The sequence below is a fragment of the Vespa velutina genome, chromosome 21 (assembly GCF_912470025.1).
Source record: "Vespa velutina chromosome 21, iVesVel2.1, whole genome shotgun sequence".
Lineage (NCBI taxonomy): Eukaryota > Metazoa > Arthropoda > Insecta > Hymenoptera > Vespidae > Vespa > Vespa velutina.
In genome coordinates this window covers 3,436,644-3,454,659 of record NC_062208.1, presented here as the reverse complement: position 1 = coordinate 3,454,659, position 18,016 = coordinate 3,436,644, and the positions used below count along the sequence as shown (strand labels likewise).

General features: G+C 30.7%; 6 protein-coding genes across 10 annotated transcripts in view; 2 read left to right on the top strand and 4 right to left on the bottom strand.

Annotated features, from left to right (window-relative positions):
- The first annotated feature begins 504 nt into the window (after positions 1-504).
- Positions 505-7,115, top strand: LOC124956393 (zinc finger MYND domain-containing protein 11). 2 transcript variants are annotated; one of them, XM_047512138.1, is made up of 10 exons: positions 505-601; positions 673-1,684; positions 2,357-2,421; positions 4,475-4,889; positions 4,979-5,309; positions 5,384-5,697; positions 5,903-5,935; positions 6,051-6,557; positions 6,695-6,877; positions 6,963-7,115. In XM_047512138.1, the coding sequence occupies exons 4-10, from the start codon at positions 4,494-4,496 to the stop codon at positions 7,083-7,085; spliced, it is 1,887 nt and encodes a 628-aa protein (XP_047368094.1). In that variant the 5' UTR covers positions 505-601; positions 673-1,684; positions 2,357-2,421; positions 4,475-4,493; the 3' UTR covers positions 7,086-7,115. The 2 variants fall into 2 exon arrangements, with proteins under 2 accessions (XP_047368094.1, XP_047368095.1); XM_047512139.1 differs by lacking the exon at positions 5,903-5,935.
- LOC124956399 (protein LZIC-like) lies at positions 6,912-9,206 on the bottom strand. Of its 2 annotated transcripts, none has more exons than XM_047512151.1 (4): positions 9,156-9,206; positions 8,753-8,856; positions 8,552-8,687; positions 6,912-8,477 (listed from the first exon to the last, which is right to left on the bottom strand). In XM_047512151.1, exons 1-4 carry the CDS (start codon positions 9,189-9,191, stop codon positions 8,133-8,135), a joined length of 621 nt encoding a protein of 206 aa, XP_047368107.1. In that variant the 5' UTR covers positions 9,192-9,206; the 3' UTR covers positions 6,912-8,132. The 2 variants fall into 2 exon arrangements, with proteins under 2 accessions (XP_047368107.1, XP_047368109.1); XM_047512153.1 differs by lacking the exon at positions 9,156-9,206 and adding an exon at positions 8,940-9,131 and having other exon boundaries at positions 6,915-8,477.
- On the top strand, positions 9,157-12,923 carry LOC124956392. The gene is made up of 9 exons (XM_047512137.1): positions 9,157-9,317; positions 9,388-9,637; positions 9,719-10,179; positions 10,253-10,441; positions 10,520-10,631; positions 10,729-10,978; positions 11,631-12,070; positions 12,151-12,502; positions 12,593-12,923. The coding sequence occupies exons 1-9, from the start codon at positions 9,277-9,279 to the stop codon at positions 12,814-12,816; spliced, it is 2,319 nt and encodes a 772-aa protein (XP_047368093.1). The 5' UTR covers positions 9,157-9,276; the 3' UTR covers positions 12,817-12,923.
- LOC124956398 (transient-receptor-potential-like protein) lies at positions 11,259-15,065 on the bottom strand. The gene is made up of 6 exons (XM_047512150.1): positions 14,927-15,065; positions 14,793-14,848; positions 13,693-13,820; positions 13,472-13,620; positions 13,259-13,412; positions 11,259-13,183 (listed from the first exon to the last, which is right to left on the bottom strand). Exons 2-6 carry the CDS (start codon positions 14,800-14,802, stop codon positions 12,968-12,970), a joined length of 657 nt encoding a protein of 218 aa, XP_047368106.1. The 5' UTR covers positions 14,803-14,848; positions 14,927-15,065; the 3' UTR covers positions 11,259-12,967.
- LOC124956397 (short transient receptor potential channel 3-like) lies at positions 14,939-16,981 on the bottom strand. 2 transcript variants are annotated; one of them, XM_047512149.1, is made up of 3 exons: positions 16,856-16,981; positions 15,657-15,924; positions 14,939-15,513 (listed from the first exon to the last, which is right to left on the bottom strand). In XM_047512149.1, exons 2-3 carry the CDS (start codon positions 15,917-15,919, stop codon positions 15,057-15,059), a joined length of 720 nt encoding a protein of 239 aa, XP_047368105.1. In that variant the 5' UTR covers positions 15,920-15,924; positions 16,856-16,981; the 3' UTR covers positions 14,939-15,056. The 2 variants fall into 2 exon arrangements, with proteins under 2 accessions (XP_047368105.1, XP_047368104.1); XM_047512148.1 differs by lacking the exon at positions 16,856-16,981 and adding an exon at positions 16,440-16,578.
- The window catches only part of LOC124956401 (serine/threonine-protein phosphatase 6 regulatory ankyrin repeat subunit A), a 12,482-nt gene continuing 11,077 nt past the window's right edge, over positions 16,612-18,016 (bottom strand). For both annotated transcript variants that reach the window (XM_047512155.1, XM_047512156.1), the window contains 2 exons: positions 17,301-17,568; positions 16,612-17,078 (listed from right to left, as the gene is read on the bottom strand). In XM_047512155.1, the coding sequence (XP_047368111.1) occupies positions 16,613-17,078; positions 17,301-17,568 (734 nt within the window). In that variant the 3' untranslated portion in view covers position 16,612. The remainder of the gene's footprint in view (positions 17,079-17,300; positions 17,569-18,016) is intronic.

Genomic DNA, 18,016 nt, shown 5'->3' with positions numbered 1-18,016 from the left:
TAACGACACTTATCACATGCCAAAACCATACGTTATTAAAAATAAATTCATTTTATTAAATCAAGATCATACGGTGTCTGGAATGATATCTCTTTTTTTAAGACTTTTATGCGTTGGAAAATATAGTACTATTGAATTTGCAATTGACGAAAAAACATTGTTATTTAAAAACCAAAATTTCCCTGATGAATTTCGATGCATGAGAGTCCCTATTTATGACGAAATTTTAATAAAAGCACAAGAAAGAGAAAGAAAAGTTTGTTTTCCTGACGAAAAACTTAAGTCGAATGAAATAGATTTATTGCCAAATTTCATTATTGACTTAACTCAAATTTGTACGATGTTGGCAGAACAAGATGGACTTCCTAAAGATCTCTTTTCTAAATTAAAACCTAAATTCACTAATAAATACGAAGAAATTAACGATAAAGGAGAATATAATTCTTGGATTTCAGAAAAATTAATAATAGATACTTCTGTTTCTAATGTACGGATAAAATCGCACTTAGGTAATAGATCCTGTTATTCTGTTGGTTGTTCTGGTGGACTTTGTATTGGTGGAAAATCAATATGGGAAAATAAAAAATACCTGTAGAGAAATGTAAATATTAATATATTCATTAATTCTTTTCTATTAAAAATAATAACTGATTAATTTTTTTTTACACAAAGAGACTCGAACATATTGCATTGAAATGTAATTATTGTAACATATTGAACGAAGTAACGCGCGGGCGGAGTACTACACAAAGGGACACAAAGAGACACGAACGTCTGTACGAAGGTAGCCGAAGAGATACGAATGTACTGTACAAAAGAGACGTGAACAGACGTGAAAATACTGTACGAACATATACGAAGAAACGTGAAATATTGCATGGAGAGGGATATACAAAATGAAAGCTTAGATAATAATCGACGAAATATATATATTCATCTAATTTTAATAATTAATAGCTATGGATGATTATGGGTTTAAAAACTGATAAATTCATACGAATCATAGCAGCATAATGCGGGTTATTGTAGGTGATAACTAAAAATTGTTAATGGCGCGCAACAAATGGTATTTGAAACTACTTAAAAATTATTTCAAAGTAGCTTGATGTAATGAAGAATCGATATTCATTCACAAGTTATCTTTCTAAATAACTGTAATTTGGACAATTACCAATAAAAATTTGTTACTGTGCGATTGAAAAACAGTAATAAGGTTTTGTAAGAATGTTTCATTAATATGTAATATTCTGTATAGAACGAATTAGTTGGCGATACACATACAAATATAAATTAGAAAATATAAATAGTTTGTAAGTTTGTATTCTATATAAAAAGTGATTCTCTCTACGTTAGAAAATTATTAATAGTGAAGCTACGAAAAAAAAAAAAAAATATTTCATCAGCAGGCAATTATGATCGTACCGTTGCGTGCGCACCATTGAGGTTATGTCGGACTCGTGACGTGCGCACAGTATCCGTACGCGTCTTTTATCGTTTAATTACCACTTCGTTTCGTGTTGTTGGGCGTCGATAAGAAATTCTTTTTACTAATCTAGCGACCTTCAAGGATTCGTGTTAATAATCGATTGGACATTTGGTAGATTAAGCAGGATTTCTACTTTTTCGCTAATTCGTAAATAGGATAGTTACATGAGAGGATCGTCCATTATCTTAACGAACACAAGTAAGTTTGTGGGAACATCAGATTTCAGTTATTAAAATTAGAATAGTTTAATGTTATATAAAGAAAATACTACAAAAATCTGTGATACAATGAACTTGATTAATGATGTCAAATTTATTTCTATTTTCATACTTAAATTTTTATCCATTTGTCGATTAGGAGGATTTATAATTAGCTCAACTAAGTGATATTGTAATAAAATAATGAATAATAGTAATATATAATATTTGTAGCACAGGATAATGTGACAATGAGATTGTTAATAACTATTAAATATTAAATGATTTACTCGCTGGGATGTACAGAGTTTTCTTTTTTGCTAAAATTTTTTGGAATTTCTTGTATTTTAACTATGCTTAGATTGAAAATGTTTCTTATGATATCATTGAATATAGTACATAGAAATGTACAGTCTGTGATCCATGTTGATACATTGATACATAAAAACACTTTGAGTATAGTTTGCAAAAAAATAGGTGTCCATAACATTATGCCAATTATTAAAGATACTTTAATCGTTTCTAATAATTTGTCAACTTGTATTGATTCTTTTAATATGTTGTCATATATTTTAATATGATTGCATGCCTGGTCAGATTCTTTGTTGCTGTACTTCATGTTCAAACAAGAATTATCAGAAATAATATATCTAATTGAATTTTTTTCTTTCAGATTACTTAATACATTCTGACAAACAAATTTACTACGTACTTGTAGAACGGATGACAAGATAATTGGTAAGAAATATATTATAAATATAAGCACAAGAAAATACAATCTTAAAAATTTTGTTGATATAATGCATTTATCCATGGTACATATTGTATTAGTCTCAAATAACTTGTCAACATCTTGATAGAGTTCTGTAATAACTGTTATTGTTTCTGTTGTAGAGATGTTATTTTCAATATTATAATACTGTAATCCACTTTTTTTAGTTCTGCTTCCTTTTTTCTTATTTCCTTTAGAGGTACTACTTTTTATTCGTGATATAATATCCAAAAGAATTTTTTCTTTAGATATTGGTAATGAAGCTTGTTCTGTTCTGTTTTTATCATTTATCAATAATATAGTTACGTTTTCATTATTGATAAGACCATTATCTTGAGATATATTTTTATTCATTTTATTTTTTTCAACTAAACTTAAAGGAATTGAAGAAATATTCCATGGCAGTAATAATTTTTTAATCTCTTCTTCTTCATCTTTTATTTGAACATCGCTTTTGTGTTTAATCAATATATCAGACCAATTATAAGTATTTAAATCATTTGTTATTACCCATTCGTTGTAACTTATTTCAGAATCAGTATTGTTATTAATGTTATTTGTGCTATTATTTGGATCTGCATTGGTTTCTGTACGAATTAGATTAGAAAGATTACTGAAGTTTTTACTTTTCAAATTATACGTATTGTTTAATGCCGAATTCATAATATCATATACTTTCGAAATTATTTCTTTTTCTGTTACATTCAGATTGAATAATTTCAATGAACTTGTATTATTAATGTAATCATCGTAGGCTGGTATCGAAATTGTTGAATGCGAATTTTCTGTATGTATAGTGTCTTCATTTATTGTAAAACAATTATAAAAAGAGAAAGGAGATTCATACATGCACTCTGCATTTTCATTTTGTAACATCATACCTATGCTTTGATAGTCCGCAAAATACAAAATTCCTGTCGAAACAATTGGTATCAACCATTGACTTAATACACTCATTCCAACAATGCTCTTATTTTTTGCAGAGATGTTTTTAAATTTTATGTTATGAAAAAACTGTGGAATCTTTTCTTCAATTTTTAGAGTAGTTGTGTCTTTCGATGTTATTAATTCGTCAATTTTAGAACTTGTATCATCTGTGTTTGCAACCTCTATATTATGATATTCTGAATTATTAATATTATCAAAAATTTTAATTGGATTTTGTTCCATTTTTATTTTTGATTGCAAATAATTTTTGTATCTATCACTAATAAATGTAGCACTTAAATTACATTGTATAGAAAATGTTATTAATGATATAAATGCATTTGTAAAAGGCATTAGAAACATAGCATTGTGCATAAGCAGATTTTTTATATTACACGTTGTTAGATCTAAATAGTTCACGGCAGATAAGTTATATGTTTCGTAAAATTGTAAAAATGTATCTGAATATTTATTTAGAGTATTTATATTTAAAATCCGCTCATTTTTATAAAAATAATTTGTATTGGCCATCATATCAGCATGATTTATAAGTAGCACTATTGCTGTAAGCATTGAATTTAATACGTCAGATGTTGACAAGATATAAAATGAAGACACTGATTGACACTTAAACTTCTTTTTTATAAGTATTATTAGTACAATAAAATTGAAGAATAGTAAAATATATCCTGCTACACCTATTATTATGATGTTCATTTTGTTATTCTATCAAAATTATTATACTTTTAATACAGTTAAATTTTTTTTTACAAGTCACTTGCCTGGATACTGTCACTGAAAGAATTTCTAGACTATAACTAACTCATCTGACTACTGTTAGTCTCTGGTAAAGCCATTGCATGTGGGTAGTGAATATGAGGGTCTGATATTATTATATAGATAATATATTTAAGTAAAGATGCTTGCAATAAATATTATCTAACAAAAACTAATTTCTATGAACACTACTTTATGATGTAATATTTGAATTATATTCTTTATTATACCATGGAAATATAATGCAATTAATAATTTTATTATTAATGAAATTAATTTAATGTCCCATAATTATTATATTATTTTTATTTACAGTACTTGATTCACAATAATCATGTCTATACGTCGGAGAACAGATCCTTTTATGACTCAACGCATATGGGATGCCATAAAAATTACAATGCATCAAAGAAGTTTACCTAGCAATGATCGCATGGTACGACATTTGGCACGTGTTTACGGAATTACAGAACAGCAAGCTCAAGAAGAATTGAACAAAGCTGTGGAAGATAATCTTGTTTTATTAAAAAAAGTACCATCAAAGACAGGAATTGAACAAGAAAGTTACAGATTACCGATAGAACCACCAGGAAATATCGATCATGATTGGTATTGTTACAAATGCCAAAAAGCTGGATTAGTAGAATCTTGTCAACAATGTCACAGAGTATATCATCTCGGTTGTCATGTACCTATAAATACAAAATTAAAAGTTTGTGACTTTTGTGAGGTTAATATAATAATTATTTGAAAATATTCTAAGATATTAAGATTTTTGACATAAAATGAATAACATAAATATAAATATTTTTTTTTCAGAAAATAAATACTGACACATATCCAGACAAACCTGATCTCAATCATATACTTAGCTTTACATGTGGTCATTTAAAAGCAAAATTACCACTAGAAATTACGAATCGAACTATAGTTTTTAATAATGATCCTGTTGTTACACCACCAAGTGGGTTTTCTGGGCCTACGTGGATAAGCGAAGGTGAAGATGCATGGCGTCCTGGTTATCTTATAAAAAATCATATGGATTTGGCAATTATGGACTCTAAAACCAACAAAAATGAATACAACAATTTAATGGAATTTCAAGCAGATGCACACAATATTCTGCATAATATTCTGTTATATCATGGAGGTAAAATATTTAACCCTTAAATATGTTATTATATATGCTATGTATTTTATTATATATTTTATCGTATTTTATAGCTCACAGTATAATCGGGGAAATGGGCAACACAATGTATCAAGATTGCTGTTATGATCTTCAAGAAATTCGTCGGTGTGCGGACTGTTACCGAATATCGAATGAGAAATCGGAGAAAATGTGGTTCTGTATACCATGCAACCCACCACATCAACTTGTTTATGCTAAACAAAAAGGATATCCTTATTGGCCAGCTAAAGTTATGCAAATTAATGGCAATGTCTACGATGTTCGATTCTTTGGGGGGCATCACATGCGGGCTAACATAGAGAAAGTTTTTATTCGGCCGATTAGTGTCAGCTTACAAAGTTTACAGGTAAACACGCGTTGCGGTATCCTTTGATTATACACGCGAAACTATTACGCGACCACTTTGAAAATTCTCGGTTTAGGTTACATGCAGTTAACAGTCTATTATATCACTGACATGATAGGAGAGAAAACCGTTGAGAGAAAACCGATTTAAAAATTGTTGTTGCACTTAGATAAAATAACTATCTTAACAACGAATTCTTGCATAGCCTTCGGAAAAGGGAAAGTGGAAAGAAATGAAGGTAATGCCTATAAGGAAACAAAAGAAAATGCGAGTAATTGTCCTATCATTGCATTTCAATTTAAATTTTGCAATGATAAATTTTTTTCACACTATTTACTACTATTATTTCATAGATAAAGAGATCAACGGCGTGGAACAGAGCTTTTGAAGAATTGAAACATCATCAACATTTACTACAAAAGTCGGGCAAGATTATTGAAGAAATAGATGGTAGCAGTGACTATGATGGACCCAAAGCTGCAAAAATTCGGCATATAGATTCAGCAAGTTTGAAAGAAACTTCTCAGCAATACAACAGCAATACAACAAAACAGATTATAAAAGACTTAAGAGTTAAAGTTGAACGTCTAAGTACTGATGGTCATGCAGAATTAACAGCATCCCAAGAGACTAAAGGAAATAAATCTCCAAGAAGTAAAGCTGGAAGCGAAGAAAGACAAGTCCCACACTTACCGGTAGCTGAGGATGAACCTACAAGAGAAATATCCAGTACATGTCCACAAGGTTTAAAGAAGGAGGGATCTCAAGAAGACATGGTAACATCTAGTTCTCAAGAACCAAGATCTAAATGCGTTCTCGTGCAAACAGAGCAAATTCAAACAGAAGTGATACCAGCAAAGGTATATTTAACTGATAATATATTATAAAATAAAATTATAATATATACAAAAGTATATTTCATAATGTTAAAATATGCGTTAATACTTATTTATTCTGCAACATGTTGGTTTTATTTGTTATGAACAAAATGTTGCAGATAAAAAGGGAACGTAGGACTTCTGAACAACCTATAACAACGGCGTTAGAAAAACTACGACGAGAATTGGAGCTTGACAAATGCAGAGAAATGGAAAGACTTCAAGCAGAACATGCTAAAGAGTTGAGGCAACTAACTGATAGACATCAACAGATTATATCTGAAATTAAAAAGAAACAATGGGTATTTTTTTGCATATATATATACACACAATTGTTTATGTTACACACACACACTTTAATTAATATTTACTATGTTGTAATTACAGTGTTACAACTGCGAAGCTGAAGCAATATATCATTGCTGTTGGAACACAGCTTATTGCAGTACTGATTGTCAACAGGTTCATTGGCAACGTGAACATAAAAGAGTTTGTCGTCGTAAACGTTAATTAAATAGAAGGCGCAATGAGCTTTATAATGATTTTATTATGAAGATCTATAAGAAATATCATGTTCGATTTTTTCTTTTTCTTTTTTTTCTTTTTTTTTTTTTTTTGTTGAGAAAAGATAAAGCACAGTAATATATATATATATATATATTCTTGACACTAATCTATTTTCTCCTTGTAGGCTTCCTTCTTAAATGGAAGTATTTTTTATGCATAAATTTATATTTTTCGACCATACTATTTTGTATTTAACAATATAAGTTATTAATTCTTTTATTCAATTTGTACAATTGTTGTTTTTTTATATGATACAACATTTTACAATTATTAATTTCAAATTAAAAATCTAGCTTGTGTTTTTACAGAAATTATCAGTTTTTCATTATAATTGTTTAGATGAACTCTCTTATTGTACTTTCATTTAAGTATTTGATTTAAGAATTAATTAATTATACAGAGATATAATTTTAATTGTTATTAATTATACTTATATTCTTCTCTTAATAATTCTGATATTACATAACATTAAATAATAAATAAGTATATTTAATAAGTCACAGGGTTTGTGAATAAAAACAGTGATAATTCAATTAGTAAAAGATAGTATGTGTGCACAAAAGCAAATTAAAACATACTAGTCCAATATTTTTACTCATTCCACTGCTTCATACTTAAAAATATACGTATTTTAGTTTGTAATTATAAATCATCTATAGAAAGTTATTTTTTTTTTTTTTTATTTCATTACATAACTTACATTTATATGAATATTACTTGAATTTATATTAGAACTTAGATTAAATAAATGAATTAACCATAAAGTTGTAGAACCTAATTATATAACGCAATATAATTTGTATTTTTTTCTTTTTTTAAATATTTAAGATTAACCAAGATGTTAAATAAATAATTTAGATAATAAGCATAATATTTAAAATAAGATGTTCTAATCATATGTAAATTAATATTATTTAAAAAATCATTATATTCCAAATAGGAAGTACTTATAACATGGACATATATTGATATAAAGTATAATTAAAAAATCTAGGTACTTTGAGTAGCTCTTACTTCTTTACCAACTGCTGCTAAGGCCATTTGACCCTTTTCTACAGCCTCTGTCACTTGTACATAGCTCGTTGCATCTATACTATTTAAAGAAAATTTTTCTAATAATTGTAATTCGGAAGGATCTAATTTTTCTCCAAGCTGTCTTAAAGCACTCAGTACTTCAGTACGCAATCGATCACCAGCATCTTTATTTAGTTTCCCAAGTTTTATGTCACGTTCAATTTGAAAAAGACGTTCTCTGAGTTGATCCGGCTCACGTCTTCCAAACATTCTAATTACAGCAGGAGTTTTAAAAGCTGCACTTATTGCTGCTTGAGCTGCCTGGATCATATAGTTTATATTAGATTAAATTTTTTATATTGCATTGTTGTTTATGATCAAATATGTCTATGTACCAATTGCATTGCTCCAAGTTGGTTGATAAGAGTCATATTTCCAGAAATCATTCTTTGTAATGATTCATTTAATTCACGAAGTTGTTCCATTGTTTCTTCTTTGGCTTCTTCATATTCTTCATTAGTCATTTCATCTCTGCATAATATTAATATTATATCACAATATATAAATATTTTTATATAAATAATTTGTTCTCTTACTTGCACTCTTCAAGATCCTCTAACTGTTGCACTAATCTATCAAGCTGTTCTTCTAAATTTTGTTTCAATCTTTCAGTTTCTGCTTTACCGTGAGAACTCATTATCTATTAATATATATATTAACTTTTTCACTGATATTAAATAACAAAAAATTGTAAATTATATGTCAGAAATATATATATGTTACTGTAATTTTATTTAGAAATGAAGCAATGTATATTATAATAATTATATTTCTTCATATTGTTAATTGTACGTATATTAAAATTAAGTTTAGACTTTCGTAATACACTGCTGTTTGTGTAAAGTAGATGTTTATTGTGTTTTTTTTTTTTTTTTTTTTTTTTTTTTAATAGAAATACTTCAATATAAAGGTTAATAAATATACTGGTTTTGTTTATACTGGTTCATAGATGTCACTGATGCTCCATTTGATCATCTAATATAAGATAGTCTTTTGTTATGATCGAATTTTTGAAAAATCTATTCGGATATATTTAATAAGTTTTTATAAAAGATTCAAAATGGCAAAGCCTTTAAATCTTCTCGAAGGGTTTACACTGAAGTAATAGAAAAATTAAATTATATTATTGATGCGTATTAATAACCTGTATAACAATAATTGTATTTTTCAGTGATTTATTATCTCCAGACGGTTTTACTCTTGAAATTGGAGATGAATATTTGGAGAAAGAAGAAGAGGATAAATTTTCCTATAATCCGAACGTATTTTTGTCAAATGAAGAATTAATTAATATGCTTAATATGGATGATTTTAAAATCGACGAAGCTGAAGAAAATAATGAAGCTACAGGTTCTGTGCCTTTTGGAATAAGTTTCGCAACAATGAAAACAAAAATGACTCCAATAACAAAAGATGGAAAGGTATACTGTAATTAATAATAAAAATTAAATATTTTAAAAAATCAATATTAAATAACATTATTAAATCATTGTTAAATATAGATTATGAAATTAATTAAACAAAAAGGAGTTGGTAAGGTTGTACCATACAATGCTCAGGTCACTATTAAATATATTAGTTATTTTGAATATAATGATGAACCTTTTGATTCTACATATGCGCATGGACATCCAAAAACTATTCGTCTTAATCAGAACTTATTAATTCCTGGACTTGAACTCGCTATAACCAGTATGGAAAAACATGAAATTGCTATTTTTATTATTCATCCTGATCTTGCATATGGAAGTATTGGATGTCTTCCTCGTATTTTACCTAATGAAGAAGTTATGTTTATTATTCATCTGGTTGATTTTCTTGATAATGGGTCAGCTTATTCTTATCTTAATCTAAACGTGGAAGAACAAAAATTATTTTCAAATATTGTTAAAAGTGTTAATGATTTGCTTAATACAGCCAAACATAATTTTACAAACATGAAGATTAAGAAAGCCATAAGACAGTAGGCAAAGAAAATATATTTTTATTTGATAGAGATATTAAGATATTACTAATATCTTAATTTATTTGTGTAGATACGAAAAAACCATACGTTTATTGGAAGATGCAGAATTAAAAGATGATAAGGAAGAAGAAGAAGTGAAAAGATTACTTTCCAGATCTTACAATAATCTTGCAATATGTTTTAATAAAGAAGAAATGCCACGTCGTGCCGCCATAGCTTGTAACAAAGTACCCATACCTACTGTTAAAACTTACTTCAAGTATATTTTCCGTTCATAATGTTTCACAAGTGATGATATTAGAAATCGAAATTAATTATTTTATTTTTTATATTGTAGTCGTGGCAAAGCATTGGTAAAAATTGGGGAATATACAAAAGGTTTGAAAGAATTGCAAATTGCATACAAAATGGAACCAAACGATAAAGACATATATAAAGAAATTTGTTTGGTTAGTGTGATATTATCTTATTACTTAATATTTTTTCTTTTTTTATTTCTAAGGTTTTCACTTTTACATATTATATTATTTTCATGGAAAATCATAGGCAAATGAAAAATATAATAAACATAATGAAATAGAAAAACGATTATGGTTCAATTGTTTCAATTCTTCTAAGCAAGAGAAAAACGAATGTGAATTTCAAAAAGCAGCTCGAGAAATGTGTGAATCTTTTGTTCGAGATAATTATCTATCAAGACAACCATTTCCTGAAGGTTTAACACGAGAAGAAGAGAATTATATACGCGAGCAAGCAGCTGCATTAGGTCTTAATGTTGTTTCTCAAACAAAATATGGCAAGAACATATTATATTTAACTAAAATAAAATATTGACTATGAAGATCTCTTTAGTGATAAGCAAACTAAAAACAGTATTTTTCGTTTTTTTACGAATAGATCGTGAAACGATCTAAAAATCTAAAAATATCTAAAAATAAAAACAATATTTTTTTTTGTTAATAGTACGTAAAAGATAAATGTATAATTTTTTATGTTTATATAATTTTTTTATAATTAAATATTCTATAATTATATAATAATAATATATATACATATATATATATATATATATATATATGCATGTTTTCTGATTGTTATCTTTTTATTGCCCAATAAACAAAAAGAAAATTCATTCTAGATAAATCAACGTAAATAATGTAATGTAGCGGAACTGATTAGATGACAACCATTAGTTAGGCAACAATTTTATCCTATTATTTTACTCAACAAAATTTATGAGAATAGAAAATTGTATTGTTACATAAGATTCGAATACATAAATAATGGTACCTACTGTTGGTCTAAGCAAATGCAATCATGACGTTCATAGCTTGGTTTGTGTTCTTATTAACTCTTCTAAGTAAATATTTTACAGTCCTCTTTTAATATAGTATCTAAAGTTTTTAGTTGATGAAATTGATAGTAAAGTTAATCTGTTATATTTACAGATTTATCTAAAAGTTTTACCAATGATATGCAACGCAATTTAACGGCGGATAAATCGCAAAGATTTTTTTTAGGAGAAGTACTTTTAGATGCTCTTGTTAATCCAATGGGAACAATTCAAGATGACCGATCGGTTATAAATAATATTTTCGATCCGAATTTGATATCCGAAGATGTTACATTCAAGCTCTATACAAAAAATAATCCTGTTCAAGGATATTTTTTGAAGGTGAATGATATAACAGGTCTAAAAGAATCTCCATTTGAATTTGAAAATCCTACAAAGATACTCATTCATGGATGGACAGATAGTGCAAACACATATTGGCTGCAAGATTTTCGACAAAATTATCTAACAGTGGGTAATTATAATGTTATTAGCATCAACTGGTTCCCTGCATCGTTGAAAGAGTATGGGATCGCCGCGAAACTAACTCGCCAGGTTTGTATGAAATGAATCGATTTATAGAAAAAATAAATTGTTAATTTCTAAAATTCTGGATGGATATATCATGCTTATAGATCGGCAAATATATAGCAGAAATGTTGGATTTTCTTGTCTCACAAACTGGCCTCTCGCTGGACGATGTACACATACTAGGACATAGTTTAGGAGCTCATGTTGCTGGATTTGCTGGGATGAAAGTATCCGGAACAATTGGAAGAATAACTGGCATGGATCCAGCTCGACCAGGTTTCGAATCTTCGAGTTTGAACGATTTAAGAATTCGTTTAGATTCTAGAGATGCCAAATTTGTGGATATCATACACACTTGCGCAGGAACACTTGGCTTCATCAGATCAATTGGTCATGTTGATTTCTATCCAAACGGAGGAACATTCAGGCAGCCTGGATGTCCTGTCTTCTCAGCTCGTAAGTGATTTTAAATTATTAATGTTTTTTTTCTTTTTTTTTTTTTCTTTTTTTATAAGCGTAAACTTTTCTTGTTTTTATTGTTATCAGAATACTGCAGTCATGCTAGAGCTCACGATTTTATGGGCGAATCTATTATCAATCCATTAAGTTTTAGTGCTGTTCAATGCAATAGTTGGATAGAATTTAAAGCAGGCAAGTGCAGAGATAACTCTACTATGGTGTTCATGGGTGAAAACGTTAATCGGAATGCTCGTGGTTCATTTTTCTTGGAAACTAATGCACAACCACCATTTGGAAAAAATGAGATATAAAAGTAGAACGTCAAGTATGATTTTTATATCACTCTCAATATATTCTCGTATCTATAAGGTGGTACAAATGTATATATTTAAGAAATATGACTATATTTGTGGTATAAGACTGACTGGAAATTAATACTTGTTGCGAAACAATTAAGATCATTTATATCGTTCCATTGACGATGTGATCCTCTCCCGACGGTTTCTCTATCTCATCTCCAAAACGCATTCTATATTTCCGACGAACTATGTCCCATTCGACGACATTTTCTATTTTTGACGCTTGAATTAATGATGATTGGCTTTGAAAAGGACTCGAACGTAGTAGAGCGAAACCATCGTTGACCTTGTTGCGATCCAATGAAAGTATTTTATTATCCTACAGAAGAAGAAACTTCATTAGATTCAACATCTTAAATTTTCCTATTTCATCGACTTGACTGTCATAACGTACTCGAGAGAATGAACTTTTCGGAAGTGTATGTTTCGTCATAAAACCATGCATTACATTCATTTTCTTTTTTTTATTTGTTTTCTTCTTACACATCTTTATAAGATATATTATCCACGTGGTAAACAGATTTAACGGCGAGGGAGCAGTTCGTGTTCTTAAAGAAAGAAAAATTGTTAAAACGTCAAGGTTATTATCCCCATAAACAATACTTACTTTTGCATTTTACGTATAAGTTTACTGAGCCCGTATTTCCACTCTATATCACTTTGCGACTGGATACTTTGATAAGTGTCACTCATCATAGCAATTAGAAGATTGATCAAGATGATAACGGTGACAAGCATGTAGAGAGAGAATGATATCTGGAAGCATAGCAAATGTTTAATTGGAGCAAACGATATGGAATATAAATTTTTCTTTGAAAAATCACCAACCTTAAATAAATATATCGTCCATTTTGGTTGCAACTTATGCCTCGCCGAAATCGAGAAATCGTCGGTATTCTTTTGTCCAAAAATTGCGAAGAAAAGATATTCCGTAATGCGGATAGGATTGACTCTTACTGAAAAAAAATCTATGTTATAACATCATTCTTAGCAACAAGGATGTAAAGAGAAATGTTATTCGCAGCAATCCTATCTCTACTGATATCTTACTTTTCTAATTTCCTAATGATCTAAGCTTTGATATATCGCATAATGATTGATTCATATCAATTCGTGCTGACTGATTTCATCTCTCATCAAGTATCATTGATTCGCAATCGATTGATAAAAGGAATGTTCGTTGTTCTAATAAACCTAATAACATGCGATGATATGTGTCAGAAGAAATGTTGATTAGGTCGACATAGAGACAAAGAGAGAAAGAGAGAGAGAGAGAGAGAGAGAGAGAGAGAGAGAGAGAGAGAGAGAGAGAGAGAGAAATAGAATGAGAGAAGACATATGTTAAAAATATACTCATAACTAATAAACCTTTAGATGTATGAAGTGACACTAAAAAATGCGAATATAACAATCATCTAACAGCGTTGAGAACGGTATAAGTATATTCTGTAGTAATTAGGTAAATGTAAACGCATCGCATGTGCATGATGAAATGAATATTCTTTTGAAGTCTTGTGGGGGTATGATTGATCATTAGCTGACAAGCTTCGGAATTCGCATGCCACATCGAGTACATTACGCTACGTGAAAGACTACAGGCAAGTTATACATTCATAATTTTTCTTCGGCACGATTAGGATGCATTCTAATTACGTGACCAACTTTAACAACGACTGTTCTTAATCACTTCTTGTGAGTAACGTCAGCACATTGCCGTGCGTGCATTACTACGCATTACTAACATTATTATGCAGCCGTATTCTACCATCAAACAAATAGATCGATTATGAAATTTATAACAGAGAGAAAGTACATACTGTATATATATATATATATATATATATATATATATATATATATATATATATATATATTTATATTTATATATATATATATATTACATTACATATTACATGTAAGTGACTAACCGTAACACATAACGTGAGGTGGTTCCCTAACCAGACAGGTATATCCATGGTAGCCTCTAAAATATGGTACATGTAATCGATTAGATCACGGATCGACGTGGGATTAGGTCGAGCAGAATAAGTAAAGCGTATACCGCTAACACAAATCGAGATCTAATCGTTTATTTGAAAAAAAAGACTTATGTCTTAAGTTCTTATGAACGATAAAAGTACAAAGAATTATCTAGTCGATCAGAGACGAGTTTAGAGTTCCTCTTCGCCTCATCAGGCATTTGGTAAGTCAGACGTCGCGTTTCTAGCTGGACCAATGGACGATGCTTCCTCAAAGGCAATTAAAGGATCCATCTCTGTAGTTTCTTTTATCTCTTCGATAGCTTTCTCAACATTTTCACCGTAGAGATCACGATATTTTCGTCTGACGACATCCCAATCAACAACATTGTCGATCCTAATCACATTGTTGAAGGACAGCTGACTTCCTAATGGACTCAAATGAACTACAGACAAAGCCACACTGTCCTTGTGCATAACTTGCGTCTTCTTCACCTTCGACAGCCACTTTGCTCCCATTTTCGAACGTGGCGACATTCTAGTTCTTTCCAAGCCCATCATTTGAATCAAAGATGGTCTTTGCTTTTTAGCCGCACGTTTCTTGCAGAGTTTGAAGAAGTACGTTATCCAAGTAGTTAAAAGGTTCAGAGGAGACGGCGCCATGGTTGTTCTATATCATCAAGAAAGATAATCAATTTCGTGCCTAATGATCATTGATATCTTGAGATAGTACAATAATGTATGATACATTACGATTAAGGGACGATAGAGAGACACAACTAACGAAACAAAGTTTAAACTCGCTGTCGTTACCTGTGCATATTTCTAATGAGTTTGCTCAATCCGTATTTCCACTCGATATCAGATTGAGCTTGTATCCGTTGATAAGTGTCACTCATCATAGCGATCAGGAGGTTTATCAACACGACCACCGATACCAACATGTAAATGCCGAAGGCGAGCTTGAATAGGATCGTGGTCCAATCAGGTTGGTTAGGTTCGACCTTGAACTGCTCATGAGTGGTCTGTCCGAAGATGGCGAAGAACAATAATTCAACGGCCAGTATCGGGCTCATCCTGACTGGAAATACGTGCCAACAAGATATCTGATAAGACACATCGACGCGAGAAAGAAAGAAGCTTGCATACAGATAATAAAAACATTCTCTTGCATTGTTTACTCCCTGACATATGTCATGCCAGTGCCGGTTAACAATTGTTTAATATTTTTATGATGATTTTTAGTCGTTCTAAGGACCTACGTTTACGTCAGTGCATTCACACACTAGGCTCCTTTCGTTCCTGCCGAATACGAGAAAAAATCAATCTGCACGTAACTTTGGACATGCATTGTGTTAAATATATAAGAAAAGACCTAAACTTTTAATACTTCGCGTAAGATCATTAAAAATATTCTTAAAGATATATTCCTGTGCCACATACAATGAGATTTCGAGCTAGTGTAGATGATTCGATGCAAACGCATGTTTCTGGCCATGCTGACTGAGTAGGACGCAATCCCAAACTCGTAAAAATAAAGGTGACATTTATTTTGTATAAATACAGGCACATGTAGACTACGTAACGTAGACTTACTTAGCTTCTAAAATCATATAGACGATCGTCCTTCGAAAAGCCCGCTCTTTCATCTCTCCTTTTGTCTCTTCTCTTCTTTTTTTTCTTTTTTTTTTTTTTTTTTTTTTTTTTTTCTTAGTCAGCTACATAGACCTAAAATTATTATTTTAATTTTCACGCTCGCGAGATCATATTTATATAGGTGAAGTGGTCATCGTTGTTGGAACCATCGGAGCATTTGAAACAGTAGGTCCATAATCATCCTCATTCTCATTTTCGTTGTCCTTATCATCCTTCTCCTTGTCCTCTTCTTTTTCAGGCTCGTTCCCAGTCAAAGCAAGATACTTCTTCCTGATTGAGTCCCAATCAACCACACTCTCGATTCTGGTAGCACTGTTAAAGGACAATTGACTGCCTAATGGGCTCAAATGCATTACCGAAAGAGCCACGCTGTCTTTTGGTTGGACCTGTCCCTTCTTGACTTTGGCCAACCACTTTGCACCCATCTTGGATCTTGGAGATAATCGACCGCTACGTTGAAGACCCATCATATGTACCAGAGACGGTCGTTTGCGTTTTGCTGCACGTTGTTTGCATACTTTGATGAAGTAAACGATCCAGGTTGTTAGCAAGTTTAACGGGGAAGGAGCTGTAGTCGTTCTGCAACATGGAAACGTATTTTCAATGTGTTCCAGCTTAATTACCTGACTCAATGGATCATAGAAAAAAACAAAGGATCTAATTATCATCATTCTAGGCTATATTTCATCAGGTAAATGAAGCTAAAGATCTACACGACAAATTAAATGTCACATTTGCTTACATTTTCGATCAGAGATTAACATTAACATTAAGTGTTAAAGAAAAAAATGTCAGGCTTACCTGTGCATATTACGGATCAATTTACTCAGACCGTATTTCCACTCAATATCCGATTGTGCCTGTATCCGTTGATAGGTGTCGCTCATCATTGCGATAAGCAGATTAATTAACACCACTACCGAGACCAACATGTACACGCCGAAGGCCAGCTTAAAGAGGACCGAGGTCCAGTCCGGCTGATTGACCTCGACCTTGAGCTCGCTGTGTGTCGTTTGACCGAAGACGGCGAAGAACAGATACTCGAAGGCAAGTATAGGACTCATCTTTACTGGAATTCGAGGTACACAGAGGCATCTTGATTTTCTTTATCTTTTCTTTTTGCAGTCTTGCTTTTCGCTTGCTTTTTCGTGCCATGGCAGGCTGTGGCTACTGGTGGTACTCACTACGAATTGACTCGCGTGTTTACCATAACGAATACATAACGAATGAACGAACGAACGAACGAACATGCTCATGCTTTTGTTATACAATCTGTGGTCATGCTCGGGCTGAGTATAACGTTGAATGCATGCCAAATTTGATTGATTTAATTTGTTTTTATTTATTTGTTTTTTTTTTTTTCTTGAACTTGTATTATTCTCCTTCTTTACGCATAGTATGCGTGTGTTGTTTTTTGATTATATTATATATTATATGTTATAGATTTGTTCTAAGTCGACGCGAAGATATTCAAGCCCCGTGTAAAGAACTGCAGTTAATCGAAGACGCTTCAAGAT